This window comes from Syngnathus leptorhynchus, chromosome 5, assembly GCF_054491065.1.
Source record: "Syngnathus leptorhynchus isolate UIUO chromosome 5, UIUO_Slep, whole genome shotgun sequence".
Taxonomy (NCBI): domain Eukaryota; kingdom Metazoa; phylum Chordata; class Actinopteri; order Syngnathiformes; family Syngnathidae; genus Syngnathus; species Syngnathus leptorhynchus.
Window position 1 is genome coordinate 17,204,457 of NC_141199.1, and position 10,333 is coordinate 17,214,789.

The 10,333-nt window shown below is 51.2% G+C and overlaps 4 protein-coding genes across 4 annotated transcripts; all 4 read left to right on the forward strand.

Annotated features, from left to right (window-relative positions):
• The first annotated feature begins 924 nt into the window (after nt 1-924).
• On the forward strand, nt 925-2,007 carry LOC147057410 (uncharacterized). Its single transcript, XM_085911621.1, has one exon. The coding sequence runs from the start codon at nt 925-927 to the stop codon at nt 2,005-2,007; it is 1,083 nt and encodes a 360-aa protein (XP_085767747.1).
• A 279-nt stretch (nt 2,008-2,286) lies between these two features.
• Nucleotides 2,287-3,620, forward strand: commd1 (copper metabolism (Murr1) domain containing 1). Its single transcript, XM_085912716.1, has 3 exons — nt 2,287-2,529; nt 2,708-2,998; nt 3,167-3,620. The coding sequence occupies exons 1-3, from the start codon at nt 2,353-2,355 to the stop codon at nt 3,272-3,274; spliced, it is 576 nt and encodes a 191-aa protein (XP_085768842.1). The 5' UTR covers nt 2,287-2,352; the 3' UTR covers nt 3,275-3,620.
• A 157-nt stretch (nt 3,621-3,777) lies between these two features.
• b3gnt2a (UDP-GlcNAc:betaGal beta-1,3-N-acetylglucosaminyltransferase 2a) lies at nt 3,778-5,392 on the forward strand. Its single transcript, XM_085912715.1, has 2 exons — nt 3,778-4,178; nt 4,246-5,392. The coding sequence occupies exons 1-2, from the start codon at nt 3,798-3,800 to the stop codon at nt 5,134-5,136; spliced, it is 1,272 nt and encodes a 423-aa protein (XP_085768841.1). The 5' UTR covers nt 3,778-3,797; the 3' UTR covers nt 5,137-5,392.
• A 95-nt stretch (nt 5,393-5,487) lies between these two features.
• LOC147057413 (uncharacterized) lies at nt 5,488-8,680 on the forward strand. Its single transcript, XM_085912712.1, has 10 exons — nt 5,488-5,692; nt 5,771-5,801; nt 6,109-6,921; nt 7,041-7,082; nt 7,155-7,255; nt 7,325-7,386; nt 7,467-7,627; nt 7,755-7,910; nt 8,006-8,268; nt 8,371-8,680. The coding sequence occupies exons 1-10, from the start codon at nt 5,603-5,605 to the stop codon at nt 8,464-8,466; spliced, it is 1,815 nt and encodes a 604-aa protein (XP_085768838.1). The 5' UTR covers nt 5,488-5,602; the 3' UTR covers nt 8,467-8,680.
• Nucleotides 8,681-10,333: the final 1,653 nt, after the last annotated feature.

Here is a 10,333-nt window from a genome sequence, read left to right on the forward strand (position 1 = left end):
TTGTCTTTGCGACTTTTGTCTCGTTCCTCTGGCTACTTCTTTTTCGATTATCTTGGTGAATCTTTTGTCTCGTTCCTCTGGCTGCTTCTTCTTTTTCGATTATCTTGGTGAAGCATCTGCTGTCAGCATGATCACGCAGCGCAAAGATGATTTAACCAAAAAAAAACTTGACCTTATATATAATGTTCCCAGGTCGCTGGCCTTGCGCACGAGTCGTCGTCTTTGTCCTCATCTTCCAGATACGTAAGTCCAAGCCTTCTTGTCTTCTTCAAAAATCGAACTATTCTTTACTCATTTCTTTTTTATTTATGTTTTTATTTCCTGCATTTTGTGACTAACAGGTAGTAACCGTATTCAAAAGAACAAAGATCAATTTAGTTGGGATGATAAGTTATCATGAGGAATCCAAAATAAAATGGAATAAAGTCATTTCAAAGTTAAACTAAGAAAGAACGAAATACAACTTGATTCTTTTATTCAAGACCTTTTTGCAAATTGTGTTTGCCCCTCAAACTCGTCGTGGGGTGATACTCAAATCAAATAAAAAATCTCTCTGATCGTTTCCACATAAACACGCGTTTTGTGTTTGTCTACTCAGATGGCGATGCTGCGTAGACACCTGCTGGTGGCGCTGTTGATCGTCTTGTCGACAGCGAGGGCCGCTGCAGTGGATCAGCACACACTTGCCAGACTAGTCGATGAAATTCTCCACAAGTACGTTTGACGAGACTTGTGCTGGATTTTTCTCTGTCAAGCGCTAACGTGGCCTTGCTTCTTCTCACCCGCAGGTTCAAGTTACAAAAGTGAGTTTGGGCAAGTGTGGATTCGACAGATCTTTTGAGCGTCATTTGTGTGGGGAGGTAACTTTGTGTGTGTGTGTGTCTGTGTGTGTGTGTTTGTGTGTGTGTTTGTTGTGTTAACAGTATGCCCATGTTCAGTATGGCCGTGAGCATCCCGCCCGGCGTCGTTCCAGGTTCATACGACCTCAGTCGAGTACAAGAGGCGGATGTGAAGAAAACCATCTTGGACTGCAACGTGTACGAGGGCAACAATGTGTTGGCCGCAACCGTTCTGAAGTGGCCCGACGTGGCGATGCGTTGTCCCAGGGCGCAGGTGCCATGGCAGGATGTTCTGACAGCGTGCCGGCGAGAGTCCATGACGTGGCACCAAGTGGCCATGACGTGCCCCGGCGCTGTGGTAGACAACCGGGCCGACCACGCCGAATACCGGGTCCTCGAGAAGTTCAGCGCCTGGGCTACGAATAAGGATAAGACGGGTCTGATGGTGTTGTATGTGTACGCCGCGCCTTGCGAAGCGCGCTGCACCAACAGTAGGAACGCCTTGAGCATCCTCAGACTGCTACGGGGCATCCGGGAATGGAATCGTCACGTGCTGGTCTTCTCCAAATTATTGAAACCCAAAAGCACTCCCGCCATACCCGTCGACAAGTTGAAAAGAGCCCTATCCAACTTGGGGAGACAGATAGGCGGCGTGGAAAATATCTTTCGCTGTGACCTTGATGCCAGCGGTGCCATGACGTGCATCAGTTGCTCCACCGTGGGGCAGATCTCCCCTCAATGCTATTTGGACCAAGGAGAGTCGGAGGGAGGAGGGCAGGAAAGTGGGGCGCAAGGCGGAGCCGTGATTGCCACGGGGGGACAAGGAGGTGGAGGAGCAGGAGGTGGAGGAGCAGGAGGGTGGGCCCAAAGAGTAGCAGGGGAACAAGAGGAGTGGCAAACAGTGGGCCAAAGAAGACGTGGCCACAGAGGAAATGAGGCGGCTCAAGGGCAACGTGGGTGGAGGCAAGGTGGTGGTGGGGTGGTGCGAGGACAAACCAGAAACGGGCCAACGCGAGGGCAACATCAGTTGGGGCGAGGTGGTGGTGGGGTGGTGCGAGGACAAACGAGAAACGGGCCAACGCGAGGGCAACATCAGTGGGGGCAAGGTGAAGCAGTACGACGGGGGCAAGGTGGGAATGGGGCAGGAGAAAGAGGAAGATGGGCCTGAGGTTGTTGATGACCAACAACTCTTTGTTTACTCTTCACAAATCAGTTTGCTACATGATAAGTTTAAGCTGGCATTAGCACGCGAACGCGACTGATATATAATGCAAGAAAAAAAAAAAACTTGCTCATCATTAAAGCTTTATTTTCACGCCTTTATTTTTGTATTTACCTTTGAAAGACTTTTCATGACGTGACGTTTGTGAAGCCATTTGTTTTTATTTATTTTTATTGAATTTATTTGAGTCCGTTTTATTCGGTGTATCGAATGCGTGAAAATGAACTCCAAGCCCCAGAATGCTGCACGGATGTGACGTCATTTTCCAGCGTCACAAGGGAAGAATCCAAGATGGCGGAGACAGAGTCAAGCAGGAGTCCGCTCGGCGCGCTGCTCAGCGGTGTCGCGCAGCAAATCTTTTACCGAAACAGCGACGTGACGGAAGAGCATTTGAAAAGTCAACTTTACCCCGAGGCCACTCCGGAACACTTCACGGCTTTATACGACAAAATGAAGGCGCTCCTTAAGGTCAGAAACACGACAAACTGTCTGTGATGATGTGTTTCGTAAAGACACGCAGTATTGTTTACGCTATTCATTACAAGTAAAGAAAGAGCGCGTGTTAATGACGTCACATGTGATGTCACGTGAATCGGTCGGAACGAAAGCGGGTGACGCGGTTAACCTTGCACCTTCCCCTACCCAGTCGATGGCCGCGGCCGACATGGACCACGCCCAGCTGGAGGCCTTTCTCACCGCCCACACCTGCAAACAGGGGGCGGGGGGCGTCACCCCCGAGCAGGCCGCCGCCCTGGCCCGCTTCTGGAAGAGCCAGCGCGGACGCGTCCGTGAAAGCCTCCTGGCGCACAGCCGCTGGGAACCCGCCCTTAGGGGCCTGTCCTGGAGGCTGGACCTCCAAACGGCGGATAAACGCGGAGGGCCGCCACTCGGCGGGCCACTCGCCCTGCTGGAGCTGGAGCTCGGCAACGGCGTGCAGGTAAGCCTTTTCCCCATGCCAAGACTTTGTCGAGTGGAATCCCTTTCTGATCATAATTCTGTCAAATATCAGAACAAAATATTTATAGTCGTCTGACAATAACACAGGATGACTTCCCGGACAATCTCTGCAAATAGCCAAATTTGTTTTGACAATTTTGTCTCGCAGGAGTCGAACTTTGTGTGCGTGGAAATGGATGAGCGCAACGTACAACACGTGCTGAACAAGATGGCCGCCATCCAGGATGCCATTGACGCCGCCGTTCAGCACGCTTGACGTTCGCTTGTGTTACGCTGAAAAGGAAGACAGTGTGATTCGTGACCAGCGGGCTAACTTTCTTGTGGTTCACGTTTTGATGACGTGTTTGTTTTCCAAGCCTGGATCCAAAATGACTCAAAGACTTTATTTTTTTTTGTTAGCCTCCCTTAGAATGAAAATATTTTGCCCCTCCCCCAGAGATTATAAATAGTATCTTTATTTTATGTCCATAACTTTATTTTAATCACGCCTCTCCACTCTTGTGCACTCTGACAACAAGACTGCTTCTGCCACCTACTGGAGTGAATGTGCAGTTTCACTTTATTCCAGTTCCACCACCCCAAAAAAAAAAAAAAAAAGAAAAGACATGGCTCCCCGCCCATTTGAGAAGAACCAGTTAGGATAATCTAAAATCTTGTTTCAGCATCACGTGGGGGTCTTGATTGCAAGCGTGTGACGCCTGTCAAGTGCGGGCGGGTGAATGCCCTCCTTTGTGCGGGTGTGAGTGTTGCTATTGCGCAGCAACCACACGGCGGGCGCCATGTTCCCAAATGTTCCGTTGTATCCCGGCGTCGGTGAAGCATCAGAGAGTCCTCCCGGAGTCCTCGTCCAGACTCCGGCGTGGCTCCGTGGGTTGCAGGTGGGGCCGGGCGTAAAAGCGGCCGCTCTGGCACAAGTGCGGTCCTGCTGTGTGCCGGCCGCCGTGCCAAAGCTGCTGCTGCTGCTGTTCCTGTTCCTGCTGCTGCTCAACGCCTTGGCTTGCAGCATCCTGGCGACGCTCAGCTGGAAAGCCGGACGAGACCACGGCGCACTTTTCAAGCCGCGCACGCGCGCGTCCTTCTGGAACCGCGAGCAGCGGCGGCTGGACTTGAGCGGGCCTCCGACGGACTCGTGCCGAGCGGACCGCAGAGCTGTCACCCAGGTGATGGAGACACAAGTGTCGTTTTGGGTTGATATTTCAGATTGATTTCCTCAATTGTGAACATCAGGTCTGGGACTACAACACGTTGCCCCGAAGCCTCCAGGACTTCCTGCTCTACATGCACTGTAGGAAGTCCGACGTGGTCATCGCTCCGAGTCCGGTGTGCCGACAAGCGGATCCCTTCCTGCTGCTCGCCATCAAGTCCCTGGTGCCGCATTTCGGGCAGCGGCAGGCCATCCGCCAGACGTGGGGCCGCGCTGGCGTCTACGCCAACCGCACAGTGGCCACCGTCTTCCTGCTGGGGCGGACGCCGCCCGAGGACCACCACCCAAATCTGCAAGGCATGCTGGGCCGGGAGGCAGAGCTTCACGGGGACCTGCTCCAGTGGGAGTTTAGGGAGACGGCCCTCAACTTAAGCCTGAAGGAGGCCCTCTTCCTGCAGTGGTTTCGTCGCAATTGTCCTCGAGCCAGCTTCGTCCTGGAGGCCCACGACGACACCTTTGTTAACACGTTCCGGGTGTTGGACTTCCTGGAGACTCTGCCCCGCACCGGCAGAGACTTCCTGTTTGTCAGTGACGTGGTCCTCAACGGCCGCCCGGCCACAGACCGGGCTCTCCCGGACTTTGTCCCACCGAGTGTTTTCACAGGAACGTATCCGCCTTATGTTGCGTCGGGCGGCTTCCTGCTCTCCGGCGCGCTGGCGTTACATCTTCACGCCGCGTCTCGCCGCGTCCTCCTCTTCCCAGTCCACGAGGTCTACCAGGGCCTGTGCCTCCGTAAACTGGGTCTGATCCCGCAAAAGCACCCGGGTTTCGCGGCCCGCCCGGTCCTCGGCAACAATGACGAGGAGAAGGATGACGAGGATGTGTGCGCGCACAGCAAGTCGATGGTGGTGAACGGTCGCACGGCGCAGGAGATGCTGAGGATGTGGAAGACCTGCCGTTGGACGCAAACTTGATTAGAGACACAGGCTCAGCACGTCAAATGCCAAAAGAGCAAAATCTTCGCTACTGCGATTGTTTATATCATATTTCATACAATTCTTATATTGAGTAATAATGTCATACAAATGATAACTGGGTATCAGTCAAGGCCGCTTGTATCATCGATGATGTATTGATGATCATGTTTCTAAAATAACAAACAATAATCCACTCCAACAGAATTTCTTGTATTTGTAATTCGTATTGTGGATAAACCCAACACAAACAGGACCCAATGTGGGTGTTTTTGTCTCCCTCTAGTGGCTATCAGTGACATGACAACCAATCAACTCCCCGATTAGCCTCAGTCGATTGCACGTGCGCACTTGAAATAGGCGCCCGCGAAACAAGAAGAGGTGGGCACGTCACTTCCGCCTGGACACTTTTCGTACATGTGTATCAAAAAGACAACAACAAAAAGAATACAACCCGACCAAAAAAATGTTTGCTCGCAATCCGATGACCCTTAAAAGTCGCGTGCTGGTCCTGAGCCTTGTGTTGGGGACTCTGTGGACCTCCTGCAAGGCGCAGGTAAGAAGAGCGCACCTTCTTGTTTGCTGATTTGTGTGTCATCAAATTGTGTTTTGTGCGTGCTCTATCTATTTGCAGTTCCCGGGGGACGAAAGCAAACAGGTCTCTGGTGAGTCAAACTTTGTTGTTCTTCTTATCTTATCATCGATGTTGAATTGCCAATCATCGTTGGCACGCACATGAGATATTAGAATCAATGTTGCAATTGATGTTTTATATGGCACCTTCAAAGTCCAACACAAATCTCAGCAACATTGATGGCCTTTGACTTTCTTTTGATTTGGATGACTTTGTTTTTTGAAATGTATTTCTGCATTTCAGCTTGCCACGTTTCTCACTCTTTTTACGAGTAGTTGAATTTTTTTTTAAATTTTTTTTCCTTGCTGGTGAAACTCCATTAGTGTTCTATATTACAGCAGGTAAAGGGGGCGGGGCCTTCTACGCCCTGAGAAGCTGCCACCGGCGTCTGGGCGGCGACAGCGGCGACTTCTTTTCTCCCGACTACGTTTGCGCCAACCCGCCGCTGTGGTGTAACTGGACCATCCAAGCCCCCGCCGGCAAGCGGGTCTACTTGCACCTCCAGGACCTGACCCCTGATGAGGACTGTCACTTAAAGCAGGATCAGATCCTCGTGGATGAGCCCGTGAAACCTTTGTCCGGAACCTCTGCGGGTCACCGGGTCCTGCGGGGCTGCTGGCGCGAGGCCACGTACGCCTCGCTGTCCGACACCCTGCGTGTGGTCCTGCTGATCGACGGCTGGCCCGCTCAGCAGTACCGGGGATTCTACGCACGCTACCGCACCTTCGGACCCCCTGTGGCCTACCACCCGTCAGATGGCACCTCCGGACCGGACGGGAATTGGGACCTTGAGGATTGGGATGAGTTTGGACCGATGATGGCGGGGGAGCGCCAGCGGCGTCCCACGGCGACCGCTGACGTATTCCCCCTGTTTGATTCTTCTAACATTGCCGACGCTCCTGAGCCACCACACGGAACGTCCCGTCTGGAACGAGGCGCCCCCCAAATCCTCCTGGACAAATCTAACCCCACGGGATCAGCCCATGAGCATGTGAACCAACTCCCCGGCGGCTTCCTTCCCACTCTGAGCCCCAACGTTGGTCCTAATCTGCCAGAAAATCAACACCAGCCAACTGAAGCAGGTCAAAACAAGATGGCGGTCACAAACGCGTCCTCATCCTCTGGAGAACTTTCGGATCACCGAGGGACACGTGAGTACTAACTGTTTGATGTGTCAAATATATGGAATCGAATCAGACTCAGAATTGTATCCTACCAATAATGGGAAATTCGATGGACTATTATTAACGCACATACATGTCGCCTGCAGTCAACATCTGGAACACTTCTCAAGCTCTACATCAGCCCGGTGGTGAGTCCACGTCGGTTCGGAACCGATCCCGAGCCGTCCGCCTCACTCCTGTTCTCGGGATTGTCTGAGCAGATCAGCTGTTTGAAGTGTCGGTGGAGGTCCAACTCAATCAGGAGCACAAGCGCAACCAGCAACATCTGGACGGGTCGCTGATCAAGTCCGTCAGGGCTCTGGTACGGCCGCCGGAACTTTTGTTGACCAACGTATGCGTTTATGAATAATGACGCTGCCCCCTTCTTCAGGTCCTCCAACATCTGGACGGGCTTTACATCCCCATCAGCTTGTCCTTCAAAAGAATTAAAAGGTTTGGCAGTTTAGTTCTGTTCATTATCACTTTTACAAACCAAACGCTGAAAAAAAATGATGTCACATGATGCTGTCCAGGCTCCGAGCGGGAGAACTGTACATCATGTGGCTGAGCGCGGGTAGTGGGCGGAGTCACGCCTTCTCCGGCATCCACCAGAACCTCCACAAGATGGTCGGCAGCAGCGTCGGCCCGGTTGGGAGCCCGCATCACAGCGTCGTCGCTTCGGTCTCCATTGGAGGTGAGACCGACTTGCTATGAGCAGAACCTGACCGCATTTGTGTTTATTCTCCTCAACCAATGTCAGAAACTGACATTTGATTCTTGCAGTGATTTCTTTTAATTTTATTTTTTTACCAAAACCGCAGACGTCAACGAATGCGGGACCCAATTAGCGCTGTGCGGCGTCAACGCTGACTGCTTGGATCAGTTTGGCTCGTACAGGTGCCGCTGCAAAGACGGCTTCCGGGACGAGTCGCATTTGGGACCCGTGGGCACCGTGTGTGTGGACCGCAAGCCCGCAGGTTACCATGACAACCGTTGTCTCACAGTGTGACCCGCAGCCCATTTGGCCCGTTTTTTCCACAAGGTGTGTGTGTGTTTTGTGTGTGTGTGACAGGCTGCAGTCGTGGCCCGTCGTCCGAGACCAAAGGCGTGTACGTGCTGTTCTTCCTGCTCAGCTTCCTGCTGTTGATGTCGCTGGCGGTGGCGTGTGTCCTCTACAGCCGTCGCCGCTGCGGCGCCTTCCTACCTAAAGGCCAGCCGTCCGATTCGTCTGGCCGCTATCCGGACGACCACGCTTACGCCACCGCCGCCGCCTCGGACCTGCCGCCGCCTCCGCCGCCCGCCAGGGGGCCGCGAGACGGTTGGCCCATTCACAAGGTTGTTTCTGACTTCATCCCTTCCAGCCCCACAATTAGTTTTTTTTTTAATTCAAGCCATTGATTGGTGAAAACGTGTGTGTCTGCCTGTGACGTCTGGCAGGAGCGATGCGCGGCCGTGGATCTTCCCCTGCTCCGTTTCAGCCCGCTGACGCCGTCTGACGTCTACACTGACTCTCAGGAAGGCAGCAAGAAGTGATGAGGACCTGTGTTGTGTTTTTTTTTTTTCCCCCCCCCCCCCCTCCACCACTGTTTGTGATTATGTCCTCGCACTAAAAACAACTACAACATCCTTGACTTTGATTTGGCTCTGAGCTGCGAACTTCAAATGTTTTCATCCTTCAGTCAAATTTCAGACATTTATGTGTTTTATGTTGTGATATGAGTTGGTGTCCCCCAAAATAAATGTTGGCACAAGGATTTTTTTCAACCTTTTTATTCAAACACAAACACATTCGGGATAATAACACCATTAAATACAATCCAACAAATACAAAATTAAAACACCAATGTCAGCATAACGTGTGTTGCTGGTACCTAAACGCGAACAAACCTGAAAATGGCGGTGTACCTAATGGAGTGTCCGAGTGACGTCACATATCCAACAACCAATCAGAAAGTGGGGGTGAGGGCGGGTGTGGCACTTTTTACTTTCATTTAAACTTTGACCATGATTTTTCCCTAATAAAGTGGCCTGTAATTAGGTACACCTGAAAATGGCGGTGTACCTAATGGAGTGTCTGAGTGACGTCACATATCCAACAGCCAATCAAAAAGTGGGGGTGAGGGCGGGTGTGGCACTTTTCACTTTCATTTAAACTTTGACCATGATTTTTCCCTAATGAAGTGGCCTGTGATTAGGTACACCTGAAAATGGTGGTGTACCTAATGGAGTGTCCTTGTGACGTCACAGATCAACCAGCCAATCAGAAAGTGGGGGGTTGTTTGGGTGTGGCACTTTTCACTTTCATTTAAATTTTGACGGTGATTTTTCCCTAATGAAGTGGCCTGTGATTAGGTACACCTGAAAATGGCGGTGTACCTAATGGAGTGTCCGGTGACGTCACAGATCAACCAGCCAATCAAAAAGTGGGGGTGAGGGAGGGTGTGGCACTTTTCACTTTCATTTAAACTTTCACCATAATTTTTCCCTAATGAAGTGGCCTGTGATTAGGCACACCTGAAAATGGCGGTGTACCTAATGGAGTGTCCAAGTGACGTCACAGATCAACCAGCCAATCAGAAAGTGGGGGGTTGTTTGGGTGTGGCACTTTTCACTTTCATTTAAATTTTGACGGTGATTTTTCCCTAATGAAGTGGCCTGTGATTAGGTACACCTGAAAATGGTGGTGTACCTAATGGAGTGTCCGAGTGACGTCACAGATCCAACAGCCAATCAAAAAGTGGGGGTGAGGGCGGGTGTGGCACTTTTCACTTTCATTTAAACTTTGACCATGATTTTTCCCTAATGAAGTGGCCTGTGATTAGGTACACCTGAAAATGGTGGTGTACCTAATGGAGTGTCCTTGTGACGTCACAGATCAACCAGCCAATCAGAAAGTGGGGGGTTGTTTGGGTGTGGCACTTTTCACTTTCATTTAAATTTTGACGGTGATTTTTCCCTAATGAAGTGGCCTGTGATTAGGTACACCTGAAAATGGTGGTGTACCTAATGGAGTGTCCGAGTGACGTCACAGATCCAACAGCCAATCAAAAGGTGGGGGTGAGGGTGGGTGTGGCACTTTTCACTTTCATTTAAACTTTGACCATGATTTTTCCCTAATGAAGTGGCCTGTGATTAGGTACACCTGAAAATGGCGGTGTACCTAATGGAGTGTCTGAGTGACGTCACATATCCAACAGCCAATCAGAAAGTGGGGGGTTGTTTGGGTGTGGCACTTTTCACTTTCATTTAAATTTTGACGGTGATTTTTCCCTAATGAAGCGGCCTGTGATTAGGTACACCTGAAAATGGCAGTGTACCTAATGGAGTGTCCGAGTGACGTCACATATCCAACAGCCAATCAAAAAGTGGGGGTGAGGGCGGGTGTGGCACTTTTCACTTT

Excerpts from the sequence above, each read along its gene's own strand:
- LOC147057413 (XM_085912712.1), top strand. The coding sequence starts at position 5,603 with ATGTTTGCTCGCAATCCGATGACCCTTAAAAGTCGCGTGCTGGTCCTG. Across the intron at positions 6,922-7,040 it reads TTCGGATCACCGAGGGACAC|TCAACATCTGGAACACTTCT; the intron begins GTGAGTACTAAC and ends TGTCGCCTGCAG. Across the intron at positions 7,083-7,154 it reads AGCTCTACATCAGCCCGGTG|ATCAGCTGTTTGAAGTGTCG; the intron begins GTGAGTCCACGT and ends TTGTCTGAGCAG.
- LOC147057410 (XM_085911621.1), top strand. The coding sequence starts at position 925 with ATGCCCATGTTCAGTATGGCCGTGAGCATCCCGCCCGGCGTCGTTCCA.
- b3gnt2a (XM_085912715.1), top strand. The coding sequence starts at position 3,798 with ATGTTCCCAAATGTTCCGTTGTATCCCGGCGTCGGTGAAGCATCAGAG. Across the intron at positions 4,179-4,245 it reads ACCGCAGAGCTGTCACCCAG|GTCTGGGACTACAACACGTT; the intron begins GTGATGGAGACA and ends TGTGAACATCAG.
- commd1 (XM_085912716.1), top strand. The coding sequence starts at position 2,353 with ATGGCGGAGACAGAGTCAAGCAGGAGTCCGCTCGGCGCGCTGCTCAGC. Across the intron at positions 2,530-2,707 it reads AAATGAAGGCGCTCCTTAAG|TCGATGGCCGCGGCCGACAT; the intron begins GTCAGAAACACG and ends TCCCCTACCCAG. Across the intron at positions 2,999-3,166 it reads AGCTCGGCAACGGCGTGCAG|GAGTCGAACTTTGTGTGCGT; the intron begins GTAAGCCTTTTC and ends TTTGTCTCGCAG.